This window comes from Dipteris shenzhenensis, chromosome 1 (genome assembly GCF_047967505.1).
Source record: "Dipteris shenzhenensis isolate YYH24624 ecotype China chromosome 1, Dip_SZ_1.0, whole genome shotgun sequence".
Lineage (NCBI taxonomy): Eukaryota > Viridiplantae > Streptophyta > Polypodiopsida > Gleicheniales > Dipteridaceae > Dipteris > Dipteris shenzhenensis.
In genome coordinates this window covers 68,039,762-68,065,161 of record NC_141596.1, presented here as the reverse complement: position 1 = coordinate 68,065,161, position 25,400 = coordinate 68,039,762, and the positions used below count along the sequence as shown (strand labels likewise).

The 25,400-nt window shown below is 41.0% G+C and overlaps 2 protein-coding genes across 3 annotated transcripts in view; one reads left to right on the top strand and one right to left on the bottom strand.

Annotated features, from left to right (window-relative positions):
- Nucleotides 1–7,337, bottom strand: part of LOC147906270 (putative fructokinase-7) — a 33,018-nt gene extending 25,681 nt beyond the window's left edge. For both annotated transcript variants that reach the window (XR_015541353.1, XM_087377573.1), the window contains exons 1-2: nucleotides 6,932–7,337; nucleotides 5,758–5,975 (exon numbers count right to left, since the gene is read on the bottom strand). Coding sequence is in view for 1 of the 2 variants with exons in the window: in XM_087377573.1 (XP_087233699.1) it covers nucleotides 5,758–5,975; nucleotides 6,932–7,202 (489 nt within the window). In the remaining variant the exon portion in view is untranslated. The remainder of the gene's footprint in view (nucleotides 1–5,757; nucleotides 5,976–6,931) is intronic.
- An 8,308-nt stretch (nucleotides 7,338–15,645) lies between these two features.
- Nucleotides 15,646–17,128, top strand: LOC147906269 (uncharacterized). The gene is made up of 2 exons (XM_087383942.1): nucleotides 15,646–15,836; nucleotides 15,949–17,128. The coding sequence occupies exon 2, from the start codon at nucleotides 15,950–15,952 to the stop codon at nucleotides 16,829–16,831; it is 882 nt and encodes a 293-aa protein (XP_087240068.1). The 5' UTR covers nucleotides 15,646–15,836; nucleotide 15,949; the 3' UTR covers nucleotides 16,832–17,128.
- The last annotated feature ends 8,272 nt before the right edge of the window (nucleotides 17,129–25,400 follow it).

The following is a 25,400-nucleotide window of genomic DNA, read 5'->3' as shown; positions in this document are numbered from 1 at the left end:
TATGCCCACTCTTGGTGGAGGCATTTACAGCAAGAAGGGTCAACTTTTAATGCTTGGGATGAGTTCAAGGCTGAAATGTTTAAAACTTTTATATCTCCTTTTACTAGAGGTCAATATATTTGTAAGTGGTATGATCTTACTCCGCAAGGATCAGTGAAAAATTATATCAAACAGTTTTGGAAATTGGCTCATTTGTTCATGGTATTGATGAAAGAGTTAGAATGCCAAATTCATCCATGGTCTACACCCTGGTATTGCTTCATACATTGCAGCTCAAAAGCCCAATTCTCTTAAAGAGGCCATGCAGTTGGCAGAGCTTTATGAGCCCAAATACAATTGGAAGGAGAAGACTTTGGGTATTGATCACTTTGGAACTAAGCCTACGGTCAAAGGTGTTTCCAATGATGAAAACAAACTTCCTACTCCTGCTACAACTTCTTCTATTTCTAGGTTCCCCACAGTGTATGGCAGTGGCATGGGACAGCCTAAGGTTTACAAGGCTACAGATGTAAAGCCATCATTTAAACCTACTCCAAAGGATGATCTGGGTGATAAAAGAAACAAGTTGGTTAAGCAGTTATCTCAAGCAATTATTGATGACAGGAAGAAGAAGAATTTGTGCTACCTTTGTGGTGAGAAGTGGACCCCTGAACATAGGAATGTGTGCAAAGCTAAAACAGGAGCAAAGTTGAGCATGATTCTAAAGATTGATGATGATTTATCTCTTGATATTCTTGCAGCAGAATCTGAATTTCACGAATATCAGGATTGTGTGAATGAAGGCCTTGATGATGATGAGGATCATAGTTTCCAAAAAGGGACTACCTTTCCCTTAGATCCAGGTGGTTTTTCCATGTGTGATACCATGCTTATGGATGATAGTTTGCCAAAGTGCCCAAATAGTTCTAGACAATGGAACATTGAAGTTGTTGAAGGTTATGAGGATGAGATCAGAAATTCTAATGGAAATGATGCAGTTGATGATGATGAAGTGTATTGGGATACACAATCAATTTTGTACAGCATATCTCCTGATGTTTTTATGGGCTGCAAGGGCTCTCAAACCCTTAAGTTAAAAGGAACAATCAATAACAGACCAGTCCACATTTTGGTTGACATTGGGAGCACTCATAACTTCATTAATGCAAAGACACTTCAAACGATGAGGTTATGCCCATCCACTTTGGATCATGGGATCAAAGTTGAGGTGGCTAATGGTCAGCATTCCCATAGTAAGTAATATTGTCAGGCTGCTCAAGTGCAACTTTCTCAAGACTATACTTTTCATGGAGATCTAATTGTCTTGGAAATGGGACCTATTGACATTGTCCTTGATTGTGAATGGTTGAGAACCTTGGGAGAATTCTCTATGGACCTTAACAGGCTGTATATGAAGTTTATGCATGAAGGTAAGCACATCACCTTGCTAGGTCACCAATCTCCTAAGTTGTCCTTAATTTCTGCAAGAAGAATCGCTAGAGACCTCAAAAGTGTTTGTGGAGTCTATGCTATTCAGTTGACCAAGTCTCAAGAGGGTAATGGGTTGTTGGTGGAGGATAAAGACATGCAGTCCCTATTACAGCAATACTCTGATGTATTTGCTGATCTTCCCAACCATCTTCCTTCCATGAGAGATGTGGATCATGCAATTGTGTTGGAGCCAGGATCTAAGCCAATCAACAAAGCTCCATACAGACTTTCTAGAGCTGAAAGAGAAGAGGTGGCAAGGCAAATAAAGGAGCTCCTTGACAAGGAATTTATTACACACAGTCAGTCACCCTTAGCCTCTCCTGTGTTATTGGTTAAGAAGAAGGATGGCTCATTTAGAATGTGTGTTGATTACAGGGATTTGAACAAAATGACAATTAAGAATAGGTTTCCTATCCCTAGAATTGATGATCTACTGGATAAGCTTAGAGGGGCAAAGTACTTCACAAAGATTGACTTAAGGTCAGGCTATCATCAAATAAGGATGAAGGAGGAAGATGAACATAAAACTGCCTTCAGGACAGAACATGGGCTTTATCGATTCAAAGTGATGGCATTTGGTCTAACCAATGCCCCTGCAACTTTTCAGGCCCTAATGAACAAGGTATTGCAGCCTTTCCTCTATAAATTTGTTTTGGTATTCTTTGATGATATATTGATCTACAGCAAAACAAAAGAAGAGCATTTATTGCATGTCTAGCAAGTATTGGAAGTATTAAGGACACACCAGTTGTATGCCAAATCAAATAAATGCACTTTCATGGCAGAAGAAGTGGAATATCTTGGCCATATTGTCAGCAGTAGTGGCATTAAGGCGGATCCTAGCAAGGTAAAGTGTGTAAAGGATTGGCCTATACCTCAGAATATCACCCAGTTGAGAGGTTTCCTTGGTCTAGCATCATTCTATAGAAGATTTATGAGGCATTTTGCCAAATTGGCAGCTCCTCTCACTGATCTTCTAAAAAAGAATGCTTTCCAATGGTCTGACAGTGCCAATAAGAGCTTTCAAGCATTAAAGGAGGCATTAACTTCGGCACCTATCTTGGTATGTCATGATTTCTCTCAAACTTTTATAATTGAGGCTGATGCTAATGGAAGGGGTATTGGAGCTGTTCTAAAGCAGAGTCATGGAGTTATTGCCTTTGAAAGTCGGAAATTGGATGACAAGCAGTCAAGTTTCCACATTTATGACCAAGAGATGTTGGCAATACTTCATGCAACCAAAAAGTGGCACCACTACATCTATGGCAGCCATTTCAAGGTCAAGACTGATCATAGGACTCTCAAACATTTTCTATCTTAGTCTTCTCTATCACCCAAGCAAAGGAGATGGCTATCCATTGTGCAAAACTATGACTTTGACATAGATTACAAGATGGGCAAAGAAAATATTGTGGCAGATTCTCTTTCCAAGATATGGGCTTGTACTTTGTCATCTATTGCTGAGGTTTATAAGGATTGGATCCATGGCATTCAAGAAGAGTATCTCAATGATCCTCAAGCAGCTACTATGTTCCAAGACTTGCAAGATCTTGACTGTCAGCAATATCCCAATTTCGTGACCTCTAAGGGTTGGAACAGCATCTTTGTGGTTGTCGATAGACTTACTAAAGCTGCCCACTTCATTCCTACTAAGACAATTTACAGCTTCCAAAGTGGCTGGCAATTCATGGAGAATGTGTTTAAATTACATGGACTTCCTCAGGAGATTGTGAGTGATCGTGATGCTAAGTTCATGGGGCATTTTTGGCAAGAGCTTTTCAGTTCTATGGGAACACTTCTTACCCCAAGTACAGCAGATCACCCTCAAACTGATGGGCAAACAAAGAGGGTTAACCGCTGGTTGGAAGAGTATCTAAGGCATTTTTGTTTTGAGACCCAAGCATCTTGGGATGAATGGTTGCATCTAGCTGAATTTTGTTATAATACCACAAAGCATACTTCAATTGGTATGAGCCCTTTTGAGGCCATGTTTGGCTGTAAAGCTCATGTCCCATCAACCATTATTGATCAAGCATTGACCAGCCAGCAAGCCAAGGATGATTTGGCTCACAGGACTGCTCTATTACAGCAATGTAAAGATAATATGGTAAGGGCGCAAGCAAGGATGAAGGATTATGCTGATGAGCATAGGAGAGATCTTCATTTTGAAGAAGGGGATTATGTGTTTCTCAGATTACATAAGTCCAGGCATGCTTCTTTGAAAGGTAATACCAATGTTAAACTTGCTCATAGGTATTATGGACCTTACAAGGTTTTGACGAAAGTTGGGGAAGTGGCTTATGAGTTGGAGCTTCCATCATCCCCTAGAATACACAAAGTATTCCATGTGTCACTTCTCAAGAAATATTTGGGACCTAAGGAGCAAGTTATGGAAGAGCTACCTCCTATGGATGAAGAGGGCCAAATTGAGTATATACCTGAGAAGATCCTTGGATTTAGAGATCATGTGTTGAGGAGCAAGTCCCATTATGTTCTACCAAATTAGTGGTATTTATTCAGCAACTAAAAAATCCCCAATTTATGGGGCAATTCAACAGCTCACAGGCCAGCCAAAAGGCCAGCCATCTCAGCCAACCAAGTGGCCAGAAAGACCAGCTGGTCTGGCCGACCAGAACTAGCCGACCAGTTGGCCGACCAGCTGGCATGCCCACCGACCAGCTGGCAGACCTACCGACCAGCTGGCCGACCAGCTAGGTCTCGCCTATAAAAGGCATCTGCCCCCACACTTCCTTGCAGGACCTGCAGCTGCTCCTCATCTCCTCCATCTTTTGCTGCAGGCCCGCCTGCTCCATCAGCCTCTCCTCTTCAGATCTGCCTTCACTGCTGCCTCCTCTTCTGCCTCCTCTGCTGCCTCCTCTTCTGCCTCTCCTTCCTGCCTCCTAGCTGCTCCATCCTCTCCTCCAGATCTGTCCCAACTTCTGCTCCTCTGCTCAGATCTGCTCCTCTACTTCAGCTCTGTCCCTTCTGCTCCAGATCTGTCCCATCCTACTCCAAGATCTGTCCCCTTCTGCTCCTCTGCTCCAGATCAGCTCCTTCTGCTCCAGATCTGTCCCATCCTACTCCAGATCTGTCCCCTTCTGCTCCTCTGCTCCAGATCAGCTCCTTCTGCCTCAGATCAGCTCCTTTTCTTCATCATGTTGCTATTCCAGATAGCTTGAAGGTTCCTTCCTCAGAGCATGCTGGTTTTCAGCCATTTCCTAGGGCAGCTCCAGCCCTTCATCATACTCAACTATAAAGATTGCTTCTCTCCCTCTCCTTTAAAGCCTAGCCGAAATCCTGGTATATTGTAAATATGTTAACACGAGTCCTCACCACTAGCTCTCGCAAATTGAAGCGGCAATACATGGCTCCTTGTTCTGATGGAATATAGTTTCTCCCACATTCCTAAAAGGGTTGGCTTTGCATGTGGAACCAGAGAAGCCTAAGGAGCGTATTTGGAGTGCTAAAAGTATTTGACACAACTGAGGGGATAAACATAAAAATATTTGAAGAGATGAGTGGCTTCTTGTTGCAAGCCGCGAGCTCACTTAGACTCAAGCCAAAGATCAGAGAAAATGAACTAGACAAGGACAATTCCAATAAACATGGTGAACATAGGTTTAGAGATGGAAAGCGGAGACATCGGTCTGCATCCTCCTCTTCTTGTAACTAGTCACATCAAGTTCGGAGAGGAGACAACATCAGTCTTCATCCAGTTAGACACCATGACAAGATCAAGCTCAATGAGAAGCAAGCAAGTATTCCAAAGCACAGTGGTGATCTGACCCAACCTGAGCTGTCTTATCTCACTCACATCTCTGTATCTGCTATGACTCGCCTTTACAAGGGCATCTCCCTCGAGTAATGTTCAGATGCCATAACAAATGTTGACTTTCCACTCATGTTTCAAATTAATAAGATCGTGAACTCATTACTTTCTACAGAAAGAAAAAGTTCTCTAAGGTGGCCACAGAGCAGAGAAGGGACAAACATCATAGCATTGAGCATTAAAACTATCAGTACATACGTCAGTCCTAGCACCTTTTACGGTAATCTCAAGGCTCAGACACCATCCAAATCTGTTATATAAAAGAAACAGACTAAAACATCGCAGGCTCAAGACACAAAGGCCTGCCCATAATTTGCTCCTTTCACAAAACTCAAAGTTACAGAAATCACCTAGCATAACTGCCTGGGAATGATCACGTCAGCAGACATACTGTCAGATGTGGGTAGATTGCATAATTTTAATTTTAAAAATCAGAATTGAGAGCTACTAATATGAACCTTTCCAATGAAGGCCGATCTGCCACCGAGCCGGGCAATGCCCACTGCGACATTTGCTGGTGCACCTCCAGGGGATTTCTTAAAAGCTGGTGCTTCAGCCAGGGAGACTCCACCAACCGTTGGTACAAAGTCTATCAGCATTTCCCCAAAACAAACCACCAATGGCAACAACCCTGTTGGTGTCCCATTGTCCTCTGAAGATGCGGCTCTCACATATTCTGTAAAATAGTAATATTCCGATTCAGGTTTACGAAGCGCAAAGCAAATCCGTCCAGAGAGGAAATCTATCAAATAAGTTTGACAGCAGCTATGCATCGGTTAAAGAATGCAGCGCACAAACGAATTAAAAAGTTAAATCCATCTTATTTGTATGTTTTCATTCCCCGTAGAAACGAACAATATGGAGTTTTCATTCACAAGGCTAGAATTATCTAATTACAAATTAGAGCTTACTGGAAAGCGAAGGTAAAAACAAACAAATTACGCAGCGGAAAAAGACAGTTTCGACGTCCCGGCGACAGCCTACGGGGTTGACTTCAGTCCGTAAGGAATCAAGCGGACTTAGGGAGGATGACAGAACGTAAAGCTTCAACCAAAGTCTTCATGAGTAGTGCATGCCTTGGACAATGCCATCAGCGCTGATGAATAGGTGAGGTAGCTTAGAGAATAACTACGGATAACAACTTGCGCATTTTTCAACACTCTGAATCGCGAAAGGTCTTGAATCTCCAGATTTACTGAGGCGTGTACATGCAACGGCTGTATTTAAGTTTCCGATATTTATGATTTTCGTCTGTCGTGGTGTTGTAAATCACGAGTTCCCTAAGACAGTTCGCAATAAGTTCCTCACCACGTGAATTCTCGCTGTCAAATTACACACATCAAAATTGAGCTGTCAAATTACACAAATCAAAATTGAGCGAGCACAGCGCACTTTCTTACTGATAGATCTACCCGCAGCAACACTCCACAATTTAAAATTTGACCAGTCAAAACAAAACTTTTGTGGTCTCGCTAGGACTTTCGGAAAAACGCCAGTGACGGACGACGTCACTGCAAGGAAACGATTACACGCATCGGATCACTGAAAACAAGCTCAGCAAAGGATATTTGAAATGAACAGCGATCTCCTTCGGGAGCGATCAAAGATATGCAACAATTTTAAGAGTCACACCTCGATGGCGTTGTGTTCTCGACGAATTAATAACTCCTGGACTGATATTCTGGACGCCAGAAAGTTGCCCGTTCCTTCCTTTACGAAAGCTGAGCTTGGAGACGAGACAGGAGCTTCGAACAAAATTCAATGGGGAGAGGCTGTTGGAAGTGGTTGTGGATGATGAGTTGGAGGCGGAGAAGAAGGGAGAAGGGGGAGGATTGGAGCGAGTGGAAGGGGCGGAGATCTCGGGGGAAGCAAAAACGATGGAGCTAAAGGCAAAGGAGGCCATGGTGGGAGGGAAATCTGAGGAGCTGGAATGCGCGGAAGGGGAAGGGAGGAGGGTGACGCAACATCAACGGAGAAGGAAAGAGGCGAGCTAGGAAGCCCCACTCAGGGGGAGCACGCCTCGCGAGAGAGAGAAACACGAAATTGATTTTATTTAGACACGGCTCTCAGAAAAAAAACCTACAGATAAAAAAAGAAAACAAACAAGTGAGTAGAGGTACTCCCTTCAATTGGTTCTCTCAAAGGAAAATAATTGTGAAGATGAATGAATGATTAATTTGCAACACCTCTAATGGAAGCCCGTGTATAGGAAAATTCGAATGATTTGCAAACTCAGTGAGTGAGAGAGAGAGAGAGAGAGAGAACCAAAATAGTAGGGGGCCACTTGGCGAAAAATGGTGTGGGACACTTTGAGAGAGAGAGAACCAAAATAGTAGGGGGCCACTTGGCGAAAAATGGTGTGGGACACTTTTTTATGAAAAGTGTAACGATAGCACTGCCTGGAAGGTAGTGCTAACAAATTAATTAGTCCTCATCGATCCTCAGCATTTCACCCTACATCTTATGAGAAAGATCACGACTACCCTTACATGTCCTCTCAGTTTAGTAGCCAATGTCCGCTAGGTTTAGTACAGGTATCCTCCAATATTTCACTATATTTGGGCCTACTTCAAGATGAGAAAAAGTGTGGCTTTTTTTAGAATGGTTTAGAGTGGGAATTAGAGTCCCAATCCTAAACCATGCCATGAGCTAACTATCCATGAGACCAATGTCTTCAAACTCCTTAATTCAATTCTAGGCCAAATCTAGAAAGGATGGTGAGATATGAGTTTGATGAAAGATTGAACATTTGTGTGTCATAAAAAGCTCACCTATGGAAGACTTGTTAAAAGAAGGGAGAACATAAAGTACCTTAGTATATTTTTAATGAATACTTTCCTTTGGTATTCTACGTATTTTTGGAAACTCTATATAGGTTTTTTTTTTAAAGAGCGCTAAAGCAAAGGATAAGGATACAAAAAAGGTTGCAACCTCCTGCATGCTAGGCATAGATCACCCAATCTATTAATGCTGAGATAACATGCTTCCTTCCAAAATAGTTGAGGACTCTCCTTAGCTCTGTTAGCACTTCATCTTCAAAGTGATACTGCACTAAGACTTTTATAGAATACCATTGCATTTTTGTGTTTCCAAATGCACTACATCACTACTGCCCTTATCACTTCCCACAGGTCATTTAGTTTTCCTTTATCACCAAGAATGCATTCCTCCGAGTGGGACGGATTCAAACCAGGTGTAAGCCCTTACTCGTGTCATGGTCTGAGGCCTTTCTTTCATCGAGAGGCATCTCCATTTCTCATTTATCTCTTCTTGTAGAGCTCATCTTCCTCTTTAGTTATTCAAAAAGATATTCATTCCAACTTCATGGAGCTCCTCTAGTTATCCTCTCTTGAGTGAGTATGTTTAGGATTTACTCTATAAGGTCTGTGAGTTGAGATTTTTGTAAGGGTTCTTGCCTAAGGTTTTCAGAGGCTCCTTGTCAGGTTCTTTGCAAAAAATAAAGAGAGAGTTCCCTTTTTCTCACAAAGTAGTCAACAAACAAGCAACTGCAAAGAAATAAAATTAGCTAAGTAGTTAGCTACTACAATGACCTAAAGCATAGAGGCAAAAAGAACTAAAGGGCATCAAGTAATGCAAAACTACTACTCAGTATATTAAAAATGGTAAGAAGCAACACCTACAAGGCAACAATAGCACTTTGACATAGAGTAGCGCCAAGCAGGCAACAAAGCACCTATGCAACAAGAAAAACTACAATAAAAATGACCTACACTTCAACTCAACAAGCATGATGCAATGAACAATAGATGAACTGAAATAACTATTATAGCATGCTCTACATGACTTCATTAGTTACGTTAAATTGACTCAGACTGTTAAACATAAGCCTACAATTATCTAAGCATTACAAATTCCCCATAGCGGTAGCTCACACATAGTGTTCTCATGGGTAGACACTCTCAACAATACACAAGTAAGGCTCTGGCATAGAGCGCTAGACAATCTTTAGAGAACTATTCACCATCACGTCATATTGATGATACACCATTCACCACTCTGGATCAAATCTATGAGTGGAAAGAGAACTTCAGCCTTTTCTTACCAAAGGGTATATATCAGTATATAATTCTAGTTCTCACCTCCTTATTCTTAAGATAATAGAACTACATGCATCGTATGCTAGCATGGATCAACCTCCAATTTGTAATCATGCACATTTGTAGGTATGCCCTCAAACGAGGCACTCCCATCTACATCAACGCCGCTTGATTCTAGTGATGTATAGCCATCACATGTATGCATGGATCTAACTCCATCTGCTATCACCTTAGATGATGCATGTACATAGCAAGACTTTAGTAGTGACCATGTAGATTTGTAGTAGGTAAGTCCTCAATAAAAGGCTCTCACATCTCCAGTAGCATGCAGAGATGCATGCCTCTGCACATCCAGCTCCTTTGGTATTTCATTCTAGCACACATCATATATGCTTTCACCTTTGACACGAAGCATATGATGTTCTTGGACTCAATTTCTATTGGCAATTTAGATCAGTAGATTACTATAACATCAATGCAATTAGGTTGGATTGCACTGCACTATAGCATCAATGCAACTAGGTTAGATTGCCCCACACTTGGATCTAGTGACCACCACCACTGAAATTACTAGATCATTCCATAGCATGAGGACATTTATGCATGAGTGTAGCCCTATCCCAGTGTATTGGACATTATCAAGTTTGGCCATAGAGAAACTCGGGAACCTCATTGTTTTAGCATGCACTCACGGCTATAGTAAAAAGTCCATACTTGATGTAGATTAGTGGTTGGATCTACGATTTTAGATCTGTCATGACATCATTATTAGGCACCTCACACGCCTTGGGGATATCTTATGCATTTTTTATTGTATTCCAATATTTTAGGCCTTTAAGCTATTAGATCCACTATGAGCCTTCTTAATAGCAAAGAAAAGTAGTGTTGACATCAAAGATGAAGACCAAGATGAAGGACAAAGAGAAAAGGTTTGGCTAGAAGATGAATGACAAGTTCCAGACCTGCTGACAGCATGAATAGAAGAACCAATGCAAAGGCCAAAGGGCAAAAGGTGAAGGCAAAGGACAAAGGTGAAGGGAAAAGGGCAAAAGTGGAAGCAAAGGTGAGGCATAGGCAAAGCCGAAATATGAAGGAACCAAGCCAAAAGGGTGGGCCCTTGATTTGACTATTGCTTCACAACGGTAGAAGGGTGCTGCAGCCAAGACCTGTTGCGACCATGATGGAAGTTGGCGAGGATGCTAGGATAAGGCTAGCAGCATGGGGAAGCATGAGAACAAGTGTAGCTGAGAGAATTTAGAGAAAGACATGGTGAAAATTCTGTAAAAGGGCATGCCCTCTCATCACAAGGGGACAAAATTGATGGGCATAGTTTGCTTGTGTTTTATTGCTGGAGATTTGTAACTATGTGTAGAGGACTACGTGCGTCAAGAGAAAGTTTTGTTGGCCAGTGTTTAATCCTGGTGTACTTCAAACGTTTACACAGATATGTAGATAAATTTAAGCGATGCGAACCATAGTATGCCACAGAGATTGGGACTATAATTAATAAAAGGACTCAATATGTCTGATCTAAAATAATGCAAGCAAGACCCGCCATAAGAAATTCACCTACATTGTTTACAAAAAGTATGCGACTTTTGTAGCTGGACTATTAAGTTTTGCCAATCAAAGGAAATCGAGGCTTGGAAAATTGCAAATAGTGGTCCTACACATGATCAATCTTGAGATCACAAGATATTTGCTATGGTCGCATGACCCAAATTTGCGCAGTCTCGAGTAAAACAATCCGTTTGAAAGACAAGTGGATACAAGAGATAATAAAGACGAACAATTAAACAAGAGAATAAAGAGCACGGCAAGGATATGAAGAATGATGCAGGCATTATTGAAAGTCAGGACCTGACCCTGGAATTCATCTCTTAGAGTAGTCTGGGAGGTGCAGGAAAGCCAGGGAGGCCTGAAGAGCAGTCAATCAAGCTTGGTAGCAGACAGTGCCATAGTCAGGGCTGGTCCCTTTGTCGGAAGAGATGATCCAAAAAATTCCCCGGCTTCTCGCGGTCCTACATATGTATATATATGTATATATATGTATATACATATATATATATATATATATGTATATATACATAAGCATTCTAGATTTAAAAATGTGAGGCAAGATGTTGCTGAAAAATGCCAGAGTTCCTGGCCCTGACCCCCATAAAGACACTTTCTACCCTTAAATCACAATACCCACTAGAAAGGTGGTGACTGAACAAGGGTGCAAAAAGATTTGCAGTCGGCAGCCCGTAAAACACCACCAAAGCAGCAGTTCATTCGCAACCAACTAGTTTTAATAATAGCTCTGCAAACCGTATCAGGCAGACTTTCATGGACAAAAGGAATTCTCTGTTTGCATGTCGGCCCATTTTGTTGCATTCCAAAAAGTAATTCACCAGCCGGTCCCTGCTCCAACAGAGGATCGGCTATCACACATTATTGATAAGTAGGTTTGCAAGATAACTTTCCCAACAGAACCTTTTGGCACAATAGCTTTTTTGGCTGTATATAGTTTTCCAAAATAGCTTTTTTGGCAAAATAGTCTTTTGGGCAGAACAATGTTTTTGGTAGAATAAATTTTTTGGCAGTATGTAAACTTTCTTGATGGAGCCGATGGCAACTTCCTTTTTTTTCCTATCTAGTAGACAATAATCTTTTCATTGGCAGGCATAAAGCTCGTTAGGCAGGCATACAGCTTGCTAGGCAGGCATAAGCCCATTTGGTAGGTATAAAGCCCGTTTGGTTGGCATAAAGCCATTTTTTATGGAATAGTTTTTTTGTAGTATATATTTTTGCAAAAATAGCTTTTATAGTAGAATAAATTTTGTGGCTATTGGTAGACCAGCTTTTTGGCATTTGGCAAATAGCTTTTCTGGCAATCAGCAGAACAGATCGAGCAAGAAATTATAGTAATCTTCAACCTTTAGAGGTCGCACCTGCAAAACAATATTGCACGTAAATAAATCCAAAGCAAATTCTTCACGGGATTAAATTTTATGGAAAGATATGTCAGGGGGATGATGTTGACCAAAACAAGGAAAGATCTATTATTTTGACAAAATGTTAGGAAAGCTGAAGTCGCATATTAAATAATAAATGAAGTTAATGTCAAATCGCCCCATCATGGATATTGGCATTTGAGGTTGAGACTTTTTATAAAAAATAGCACACAAACAAGTATTGACTAGACTCAATTAAAAATATAGCATAAACTAGGCATGCCACCTTTAGACGGTGCACAAGCCATAGCATTCACATAGGTAAGACATTAATTGCCCATTAGGAAAATGTATTAAAAGAAAACAGAAGCCTACCATAGCCAACATGTGGTCTGCTTCATACAAAACAAGTATCTTGACATGAGTCGTGTTCAAAATCTTGTAATAAGTGACCCTCCTGGGTTGCCAATGACAACTTGATCAACAAGCCTTCTTGCTAAATAACTAGTTGAATTTGAAAATATCGCACATATAGAGGTTATCGTTGTGAACTTTCCTACTTTTTGAAGCACCTCCTCATTATGCAAGCATAACAACAAACACATCAATTTCTCCAAAGTACTATACATAACGAGATATATAAGACTCTTTGTAAGAGTCTTGTACATAGATCATGTACCTAATGGGAATGCAGAGGAGGTGATGGCGTGGAGAAATTGATCTTCATGCTCGCCTCTCCCAACTCCCTCTCTCCCCTTCACTCTCTGCTGCTACTGCTCTTCCTCTCTTTAAACTCCATGGCCCCTCCCACTATGCCCTCCTCCTTCTCCTCCCTTAAATGCTCTGACAATCTCCCTCTCGCATGACAACCTATCGGGCCTTCCAACTACGTTTGGTCTCAACCTGGTCGTATCACCACTGTACGTTTCATTCCAATGTTAGAAGTCAAGGTACAAACATAGCTGAATTGCAACCAACGTCCACAGGCACTCTGCTTCTAGGTGTGATGGCTCACCATTTGTCTCGATGCATGCTGCAAGTCGTGCAAATGGAGGCCCGATTAATGTTTTGATGTTGTCATTGTATGCACTCCCCAGGCAGAAAATATTGCAAAGCCATGAATAAGACGACACGAAGAAAACCCAAACGGTTATGGTTGGCAATGTGGCTTTAGGGAATGACCATCCGATTTGCGTGCAAATGATGACTACTACAGTCACTACCGATGTTCAAATACTAGTTTCCACAGGACGTTGAAACTTAGAACAAAGCATGTGGTCTTCCCAGAGCCATTATGTGCCTAAGCGTTAAGATTGTCATATGGTGGACTAAGAATCATTGGAAGATTTAAGACTCCTTTTCATTTCAAGTCTGTATGATGATAGAAACCAGGATTTACAGTTGCTTTAGTCGGCTGGCGAGCAATCAATTGGCCTCGTTTTTGTTCTCTTCTTTGAAATGTCTCGGTTCAAAGAAACTTTTCATGCCTTGAAGTTCCATAAGCTATTCCATATTGTTCCCGTCAAGCGACCTAAAATTCTTCCCTCTCATTCTGCTTTCCCTTTTATCTTTGCATGCATGACTTATAGCTTCAAATGATTGCTGCACAAAGTGCATGAAATTAGCTCAGAACTTGTGATCACTTAATGCTTCCTTGTTGCAAATACCATATGACGAAAAGGTCCTGTTGTTTCTATGGTGGATCATGCGACGTGATCAAAATGTCACAATGCAATCCATCAAGAGTGTATTTGAGCTTTATAAATTTCGGCACGCTTGCTATCAATAGCTATCTTCTATTGCTATGCATGAGGACTATCTTACATGTTAGATGTCACATTATGTCTGCTTATGCTTCCCCCTCGTATGTCCTTTCGATAAGTCCTAGCATGTAAAGCTGCATCCGGCTATTTGAGAAGTTGTTTTTGAGAAATTTTATGAAACTGGTAACTAGAAGCAATATCTACCGACTTCATGTAGATACTTCCCTACACCGACCTTCACGCATTCATGGATTAGCTGCTCCACGAGAGTTCCTACTCTGGCTTTCTACACTGAAGATAGTATGCGATGATAATTCTGAACTACGAGCTCATACAATCAAGCGATTCAAGCCTTTCAAGCAGCGTTTCACCCAAACCTCTCACCCATAAATTATGCCATTCAACCTATCGACAAGGACCAGGAGCATGGAACCTTGGGATTTGGAATCAGCATCGTTTGCAGATGCATTCTTAGCCTATGGGCTCGCAAAATCAAAGGAGCCATTAGTGCTAGTAGAGGCAAACACCTGCTAAATCTAAAAGCAAAAAAAAGCACAAGTGCAAGTTCAACACCGCGTTGAAGCAAATTGTGTGCGTTGTTATCAACTGAGCAAAAGAAAAATATATATTCAATAGGTATGAGACAAGGAAAATAGATATTCAATAGGTATGAGACAAGAAAAATAGATATTCAATAGGTATGAGACAAGGAAAAAAGGAAACACAGTTGTACAGAAGATAGGAACGCGCAAGAAAGGTAGTCGTTTCCCTAACCATCGATATGCTACATAAACCTTCCTTCAATTTGTAGTCTTACGTGCCCGTCTTTTTGTGAGGCTTCCCTTCGATTACATGCAGACGAAAACATCTTTTCGTGAGGCTTCGATCACTTTTTGATGAAAATAGCTGAAAAAACTTTCATACAACATAAACAAAACTTTCTCTTACAGTTCTAATGCTCGACGCCTCCTCTGATTCCATTGGATACGAGTACAGGCTAACTTCTGGCGTAACATCGGATATGTACTGCTCCCTTTCAAACTTCTCTTGAGGAGTTCTTTGCCCAGCCAAGGCAACACAAAAAGAAGAAAGGTGTGTCTCTTGTACGAGATAGCGCACTCTGCATCAATTCTCCCGAAGCGAGGGGTTTCTTCCAATGCAGCGTGGGCCAAGTTGAAGTCTGAGGCAAATCCATGGATCTAGGAGCGTGGGGGAGGCAAGAAGTGAGTAGCTCTGGGAGCTGGCCAAAAGCTGAATAAGTTATGTCCAAATTCCAACCCACCATGAGCTTGGAGGAGAAAAGCCGGCTACTACTACTAGAAGAGCAGAGAATCTTGAAGAGCACAAACACCGAGGGTGGTGTTGCCGTTGCTCTGCTGCACTAGAATGTCTTGCTGGTGGACTCTTCAAGATGGCTAAAATCTGAGGGTGCAGTAGGCATATTGGACGGAAGGTGGCGCTAAAAGGAAAGTTCACCACCCAAAAGTAGAACTTCAAAATCTGAGAAATTCTCAAAAAAATTAAGAATTATCACAAAACTTTGCCCAACTCTATCCTTTAGCACTGTCTTGAGGAGAGCGGGCAAGAATAACCACAAAACTTTGCCCCAACTCGATCCGTAAGCACTAAGAGAGCCTGCTAATAAAATCTTAAATTGTTTTCCTTGAAATGAAAGGGAGCCTACAATCCTGCGGGGGAGCGGTCGTCATGCAGAGGGAGGCTATATATAGTCGGGCGAGCGTAAGGCTCGAAGAAGATCATCACATTGAGGTGTAAGGTCAGCTCTTGTCCCAGCTTCGTCTTCCAGTTTCCACGACGTCTTCCTTGCGAAGTTTTCTGTAGCGATTCTGTCCCAAGCTCGCAAAACCTCAGCTTTTCATGGGCTTCAGCATGCCAGAAGGAGGTAGGGCGAGTAGGGGTTTCCTTCACCCTCAGCATGCCATCAATCCGTGGAAGGGGAATAAGAACGGGAAGCGAAATAATGGCAATGCCTTGGGAGGCCGGCGCTTCGACCCTTCTGTCCCTTTCCTTCTGCACCACAACGCCCCTAGGCAATCGCCCTTCGAAAGCGTGGAAATTCCTTTCCAAAGCCATAGCCAAGGATCCAGGAACCGGCTGAAGAGGAGACGGATCCTAGCCAGGAGCAAACTGTACCCCTCCCACGCTCCTCTTGCCCCTCGCAACACCACGTCCTTTATCATGCGGGCGAAGAAATTGGGTGGTATCGCTCCTGTCGTAGCCCCCTCGCCTGCAACTCCTGCCATCATTCCTACGCCAGTCTTGTCCCCTGGCTTGCGGGATAAGGGCTTGGTAGAGGAAATGAATAAGGAGTTGGGTGTGGACGGATATGGCTCTATGAATGGCCTCATCCGCCTTCGTTCTTACGCTGCCATGCAGCGGGATGTGTCTGAGAGTGAGAGTGATGTCGATCAAGGAGACTTGTGGAATGCAGGTGCTTGTGCTTATTCTGTGGAACGCCTAGAACAACGTATTGATGAAGGCCTAAGCCGGTTTGAGATAATCTATCCTTCTCAACTCTCAGATGTTGGTGCTCCCCAGAACCTGGAAAATTGTGTTTATAGTCAGGAACATCTCATCACACATTTAGAAGAAGAGAATGTGGTCTTGAAAGAGCGTCTGTTTGTGGTGGAGCAAGAGCTTATGGAATTGCGCCAGCGAGTCAGAGAATTAGAGGGTTCGTCTCGACGCCGTGAGCCTATGGAAGAGCAATGTGAGGAGAGTTGTGGGGACGTATCCACCCCTGGCAGCTGAATTCCGCCTTGCTCTTCCAAGGCTTACGTCACACGTCTGAAAATTTGCCATATCTGGCATGGGTAACAGTTGGCCTGGCTGATCTTTGCAGGCAGGGATACTGTAGCATTCTTGTGCTTAGCGTAGAAGATGGGTACAGCTTGAAAAGCAGCTGTCCTCCATCTTTAGGATATCATCTTTGAAGGGGCTTCTCTTGATGAATCCCATGGTAAGACGTAAAATTACTTGCCAGGACTATTGTAGTAATAGCTAGATATGTTTGTGCTGTTTTTTTAAAAATGTATTGGAGAATGCAGACACACTTCTCAAATGACCAATGCTGATGTAATGTTAACTCAATATGTATATGCTGTTTTGTGATAATGCAGAAAACAACTCTCTGCATTTAATTTTCATGATTTGTTTAGTAAGGGGGAAATGGCCGATGCTAGATGATAGTTGGGCATTGCTCATGAATGGATGTGCTTTCCTTTTCTGGCACTGAGTTCAGGATTTGAATTAGAACTTCTTCTCTACTGCAGGTGTTATTAGCATGTCAATCGGCCTTTTTTTAATGGGTTAATTTCAATGTTTGTTTATTCACACCGAATTAGGCTTGGGGAGACAAATTCACTGCTTTTGTTTCCTCTCTGAGATTACAAGTCCACTTTTTGTATCAACAGAACTTTTTGATTCTTTCTGTAAGATATTTCTGTCTCTGATGGCCTTGGAAAAAAACAAATATTTTCATTTCACAAATTCGTGTGCCAAGCCGTGTGGCTGTTTAAACGCAGGAAAGTTGTTGGAATTGTTCCTTGTTTTATTACAATTTGAAAGCCCACATTTTGTCATTTCTGTTTTCTATTGCTACTCTTCATGTGGCCATGTTTGCACGTGGTGCCTAGAGAAGTGATTATTATAAACCCTGAACTGGATAGCATTACACATTGTTAATCAAAAGTTACTAGCACTTGGCATAGGTCTTAATTCCAGAAACACTTGTAATCTGCTGAAGTTCTACTGCTTCTGAAACTGTGCACTAAAATACAGCTCTTATAGAGTCCTTTAAGCAGAAGGATAACATTAGATTAAGGCCTATGCCAAGTGCTAGTAACTTTTTGGAACAGGTGCACAGTGAACGATTACAGGAAATACACCCAGCTAGTTTTGCTCATTAGGCTATTCATATTTAGTCACCTTGTGCAATATATAATATGTGCAGACCAATGCAACACCTCGTATAGATAAGCCAATCCTGGAATGCCATCTCTCTCCCTATGTATGTGCAGGCAGAAAACTCTCCATGACTCGTCTTTCCTAACAAAGTTTGTGTGGTGGAAAATTTGAAGCTTTTTTCTTTAGAACCATAGGTTGTATCATTTAGGAAGTGAGCCTAGTGGTAGTTTCAGTTATTTGATTGCTATTTTTTTAAAACAGATTGCCTCTCTCGTAATGTTCAAGCTCTTAATGACAACTCTAACTGTGGAAAATCTGTGCATTGCCTCAGAACTCTAGCTCAACCATACCTTATTTGTAGGATGTGGTTTTGGTTCCACTTGGACCAACACTATGCTTAGGCTGTTGGTTAGCCTTGAATTTGTCCACACTTTCTTGAAGGGGGTTGCCAAACTTTGGTTTGACAAGCAAGACGAGGACATTAAGAAAAGCTGTTCATTTTGTGGAAGCATTTTGGCCAACAGGAAGGCCCTTTTTTGTGTGTGTGCATGTGTATAAGTGGCCCAGTTAAGTCAAGATAAAGGAGGAGAGACATTGCAATGATATGTGGAGTGAGAGCAGCTATTCTTCAGAAGGTATTTAAGAGAATGCAGATTGAAAATGAGGATTTTGCCTTTGGAATGGCTCAGTATATGGTGAGTTAGATGACCAATGAAGCTAGTGATATGTTTCAGCTAGAGTTGAACTGGAAGGTGCTCACGACCATGGAGTAGGCAAGGGCGATTCCTATGTATTGGTAGCAAAGGTAGCATAGTTTGGATTTTCCTTTTGGAAAAATTTGACATTGAGAGAAAAGAGTTTGACGTTGAGATGATATTTATTAAAGACACGTCACTTGGATGGTCTAGAAGAAATGACAGAGAATAGGGATCTCTTGCCCAACGACTCACATAGTGTTTGATTGAAGCAAGGCCTTCCAACTTGGGGAGGCTAGTATGGGTATAGCATAACATTGTTTGGATGATAGAGGTGATGTGTAACCTAGGATGACCAATTACAAAGCTAGTCAAGCAAGTGGCATGGATAGTGTATGTGAGTGTAACTGGATCCAATTGCAAAGCTAGTCAAGCAATTGAGATGGAGATGTTTTTTGAGTATTTATTTTGAATGGTGTATGCCTAGAGTGAAGATGATAGTGTGAAACATGTATCTTTGTTTCCATGAGAGGCTTGAATTGAAGGTGTGCACCCTTGTACGGGTTGAACAAAGCCATTGGTGGTCCATGAGGGGCTTCACAAGAAGTCCTGCAGTTTTGTAGGGTATAAGTGAAGGATCTGGCACTTGACAGGGTGGTGTGACCTATTGTAGGAGTTGAGTGAAGGCTCTAGCAGTCTATGAGGAGTGGTACAAGCTCACCCCTTTCGAGTGTTCACTAGGCATGATAATCAAGGTGCAAGAGATTGTCTTCGAGAGCTTATTGAAATTGACCCAAGCATGGAATGATGTACATATTTTGGGGGGGGGGTAATGTGAGAAGTAAATTTGACCAATGTTATTGTGGTTAAATTTGAATGTGTGTAATACGACATGACATGAATTATATAAAATAAGAGGGCATATGGCCCATGGTTGGGGTGGCAATTTTCCCTTGTGTCCACCTCTCCATGTGGATGCATTAAATATGTTAGCTCCACATAGTCAAAGGGATAATATCATAAAATTGGGAAGGCAGGATGAGGTGCAAAGCATGCTTTTGCCAACACTCGTAAGTGTTTTCTTAGGGAAGAGATCCATGCATTTGAGTAATCCAATTTTGACATAGGATATGGAGCTTGTTTTTTGTGGAAATGGAGGTCGAGGGTGGTTGCACCTAATTGAAGGTACTCAACTGTTATGCTCACATACACCCACCCAACTTGTCAATGCAAGGCTCTAATTCTTAATTGATGCCATGAAAGCGGGTGCTCTTGGTTGACGTGGGGGACTCTTCTTTCCCTATTATCTATACCTCCTCACATGTGTATGTCACGAATCTCTTTAATTACAGTATGAAGGCCCGTTCCCTTCCCTTTTGAACCTCTAAGATCTCTTTCCTCTCCACCTCCCTCCATGATTTTCATCATTCCCTCCCCCAATCGGCCTTCCTCCTTTGGTTATACCATGTGATGTGCTACTCTTGGAGTTATGGTATGATTCGAGACTCTCTCTCTCTCTCTCTCTCTCTCTCTCTCTCTCGTTGGGCCACTTCTGGTGGATTGAGTCTATTCCATAGGATTGGGCACTCATTGGCCATATGGTTGACCATATAGTGTGGGAACCATACATTCTCTCTTCTTGGGTATTGTGGTGGTTGAGAGATGTGCAACTTTTGCTCTATGGCTTGCATAATTTCTTTAGGCCACCGCTTCCACTGGATCCTCGATGGTGCGATCCTTTATGGAAGTGCTTCCCTTCTTGGAAGATTTCTTGTTGTCGTGATGACTTTATTTATAGTCATCATTGTCTTGTCAGAGTTGGTCATGCCGTCCTCAATGTCAATTGTGTTACGATAATGGAGTAACAATGCGAGAAGTGGAATCCGTAAAATACAAAATATAGAAAGCGCATGGAGTGGAAGAGACAGAGACATCGATATACGTGGTTCATCCAATGGGGACTACGTCCACGAGGAAAAAGCCAGTCCTATGTTTTTCTTATCCAACAAGTGAAAAGATACAAGATACAAGTAGCATATCCACTGCTCTCCTGCTATGTGAGCCACACCCTTATCTTACAATTTTGACCCCACAATTCATGAGCAACTCATGTACCAATTTTCATGTATTTTTGGCTTCGGGGGCATTGTCCCTGTATCCCCGCCAAGGGGAACCTAAGGCATGTCGTCGGCCCCCCTTGGAGGAATTTGAGGTTCTTGATGCTGCTACTATTGCACATTCTTGTTTTCTGCAACCCTTGGAATTTCATCTCCTATGATTTCATCAAGAGTTTTGTGTATTCTGTGTCTGCATTTTTTTTCTTCCTTTTTTGCAAGTGATCTTTATACATAACAGTCTCATTAAGTACATCTCTCCTCCTAATGATTTTGTTACTTCCATAATCCCACATATGATAACTAAACTCACTACCTGCATATCCAATGAAGATGTACTTCTTGGATTTTGCCTTAAGCTTTGTTTTCAATTCCTTATCAACATGGACAAATGCTTCACAACCAAAAGCCTTCAGAAAATAATAATGCCACCATATAAGAAACTTGACCATGCCTCTTCTAGAATGCCACCATCTAAGAAACTTGAAGGCACCTGTATTCCCACTGCTTCAGCCCAAAGCTGTAAGGACAGTCCTATGTGTAGTCTATGCTCCTTGCCCTAATGCACTTGGACCTTTTATGATATCGGACTTTATAGTGGTCAATGGAAAATTCATCCACTGGTTGGGATGTACTAAAGACCACCCGTGGAAATATACAAAATCATTCTTATTCCTTCCTTTATGATGCATTCCTATGAATTGCATTGGATGGGAAATCCTCAACAAATTAGTCGCCTAGCCCACAGAGGAAACATGAGTTTGCAATTAATTTTTATGACTATGTGTCTAGAGTTAAGATAGCATGAGGAATATATGCATAATTAGAGAAGTCCCTAATAATTTTCCATTTCTTTAACTTTGTGTGTGTGTGTGTGTGTGTGTATGTAATTTTTTGGTGAGCTTTTTGTTGCAAGTTTTTTTGACATCCCCCTCCCACACATACAAATTCCAAAGACACTTTATTGTTATATTTAAAGCAATTTTGAGAAATATTAGCAAAAGAATTCTCATTAAATTAATTTTCTCCCTTGAATGAGGATTTGGGAAACCTTGAATCCAATATGAGCATAATCACATCATTAATGTATATGATAATGAAAGCTATAAATTGAGCTCCCTTAATGTAATATCATCTTTAGCGACGTTGATGCAGGTCCTAATTTGTCTAATAACCTAAGCATTTCTTATAGATGCAAAATCTGGATTTTTTAATACTAGAAATGAGCCCAGAAGGCCTAAAAATTCCTAAAAATGACTATAAACATGGGTATCTTTTGATGATGTAAAAAACCATATGGAAAAACACGTCATCTATAAGGACTAAGAACCCAGTAGAGTCTATGTTGACAGACTCTACTGGGTCCTTGTAGGTGTCCTATTTTCCCATATGGGATTCATTGAAACATAACCATATTTATAGTAGTTTTTAGGGTCTTTGGGCCTTCTAAGCTCATTTCTGGTGTCTAAAAGTCAAGGTTATATATATATTTAAAAAAAAATTTGGTTGCAAGGGATTTTTCAAAAGCATCTTATATTCAATTCTTGATATCTCAACCATGGTATTTATGGAGAATTTAATATGTACAAAAATTGGTATCTAGCATTTATGTAGACAAATTGGATGTCTTAATATGATCCATAGATATGGCTAAGGACTAACTACAAATGTGTGAAAAAAGTTCCCACACTTTCAAAGATGCCAAATAAGTTCACGGAAAACTTTCCTTCATTTCATGTAGGAATCTTGGTCTGTTTGGAGATGGAATTTTTTGTCCATATGTAAGGAGAGAGAGAGAGAGAGAGAGAGAGAGAGAGAGAGAGAGAGAGAGAGAGAGAGAGTGAGGATGGGATATTTTTACACATTAGAGGATGGGATAATGGTTATGTGAGGAGGAACCTTAAAAATCTTGCATATTTTGTTCAGATCCCAAAAAAGGCTCATGACAAAAAGTTTGCAAATATATTTTCACACACACACACACACACACACACAATTTGTGTATTTAGTTAGATATGAGAGCTCAATAGTAAGGATTGTAGAATTTCATTCATTGATCTATACATGAGCAGATTACTACATTACAATCAGAAGTAGATAAATGACAAACGATTTCTTCCTTATAAGAAAGGAAATTTAACATTGATTGAAATTAGACATGTAATTATAGCTAGGAAAAACACACACACAATTACCCTAGAATGATGACATACACATGTGCAGACACAAGCACTCACACTATCTCTCTCACACACACATATACACTATATACAAACACACTCATGGATTCAAATACTGGTCTTGTCAACTCACCTAGAAGAAAATAGTACTGGTCCAAGATAGTACCCATTCGGACATGACATTTTAAGATCTTAACCCAATGTGGTCTTTGAGTTTTTTGTTTTGGTATTTTGAGACTTGCTTATGTAATTTAGGTTTTTTATGGCAGTTTACCAGGTATGGTTGTATTGTTTTCCTTTATATACGATTCCCCTTAGCCCAAGATCATATGGTTTCAAGAAGTTAAAGTAACTGGTACTACTCTAGAAAACAAATGCCTATTAACAAAAGAAAAAATTGGTTCTATTGTAATCATGATGAAGGAAGGGGTGGCACTACTCTAGGGATACTTTCTTACCAGCAAGCAAGTATCTCTAACTTAAGACAAGATGACAATCACAAATGGATTTCCTTAGACTACATCAATAGGAAGTTTTCACTTTCAATTGTTATGGTTTATGCTCCCCATGGGGGCTTAGTCTAGAAATACTACGTTGCAATCCCTCAAAGACCTTGACAATAACTTTGTGGTTTTAGGGGATTTTAACATGGTGGAAATGGGAGAAGATAGATGATTCCAAAAAGGGTCTACAATAAGAGGTTCTAAATTGTCCTATTGGGATGATCTTAAAGAAAGCCTTCAGCTAGTAGACATTGGTGAGTCTGGTGTGTTCACGTGGTCTAATAGGCAATGTGGGAATTTTAGAAGGGAAGCAAATTAAACAGAGTATACCAAGCAATACTTGATCTTACTATTGGGAAACAATGCAGAGTTTTTTCTTCCTTGACTCTGTCAAACCACAAGCTTGTCTTCTCAAGACTTGATTTTGGATTGGGTCACAAGGGAATTTATTCGTTCAAAGATGATCCATCTCTCTTCAGGATACCTTCTGTTCAGCAAGCTATCACTAATATTTGGAACTCACTTTTCTATTTAGCTAAGTCCTTGTCACAGGGATGGTATCATGCTGTCATCAACACCCAAAGAGTCCTCAAACTTGCAAGGAAACACAATACTACCGTTAGATCTCGCAGGATGGACAGGTTCAATAAAGACATGGAGGAACTGGAGAACAAGGCTAGAACTTTAGACACTCGTGCCCAGCACCAGTTAATTGTCAAGAAAAAGCAAATACGCATTCAAGAGCAAATTAGGCTACAGGGCACTAATCTTTACTTTAGAAGTTGGTGGAATGGAAAAGTTGATAGACCTTCAAGAGATTTTTCCAGATTGATACAGAAAAAAAGAGCCTAAGAGGAGATTCCATTAATCACGAAGGACCTACCTCTTTTGTATCTTTAGAAGAAGAAAATATAAAATTCATTTATGATCATTTTGTTGCATTGTTGAGCACTATAGACACTATTGATGTAGATGTGCTAGAGGCACGACAACCATGTAGATTAACAAGGAAAAATATGGTTTTCACCCTGGATCAAGACCAACTAGATTTGGACCTCTCTCTTCAAGAACTATAAGAAGCTATCTTTGCCATGGCAGAAGGTAAGACTAGTAGGTGAAGATGGACTCTGTTGAATTCTATAAATTTTTATGGGACACTGTTGGACCATGTCTTCTCAAGCTCTAGCAAGAATGTGTTGAATTAGGCAGTCTACAAGGCCACTTGAATGGAGGCGTGATAAAGATTATTACAAAGGAAGGACAAAAAATAGAGCTAAAGAATTGGAGACCACTCACTATGTCGAATTGCAGCTAGAACTGCAGCTACAAGATCTTTGCAAAAGCTTTGGCTCTCAAACTAAAACACAAGATGGACAAATGGATTCTACTATAGCAGATGGGTTTCATAAAGGGAAGACACATACGGGAGGCTATCATTAACTTATGGGAAGGCTTTTCACACATTGAAGAAATAGGTCAAGATTTTTGCTTCATTAAAATTGATTTTGATAAAGCATATGATAGACTCAACTGGGACTTCCTAATGTAGACTATTCAAGATTTGGTTATTGGCCCAAAATTTACCTCTTATGTAAAGCTTCTGCTTACTAATGCATCATCTAAGCTTTGCATCAATGGGGAATTGTCTAGACCTTTTCCTTTAAAACGTTCTGTCAGACAAGGATGCCCTTTTGCTCCTCTGTTATATGCTAGTACTGCTGACTCCCTGGGATGGTTGATAAGAGATCAAGTTGATCAAGGGACTCTCAGAGCAATTGAATTACCCTCTAGAAAGCACTTGGTCACCCAATAGTTTGCAGATGACACCAATCTCACACTCAATCATACTCCTCAGTTCATATAAATTTGCCTTAAAATGCGGACATCTTTTGCACTGCTTTAGGGTCAAAGTCAATCATATG

What these genes read in the sequence shown, in the direction of transcription:
- LOC147906269 (XM_087383942.1), top strand. Translation starts at nt 15,950, where the DNA reads ATGCCAGAAGGAGGTAGGGCGAGTAGGGGTTTCCTTCACCCTCAGCAT.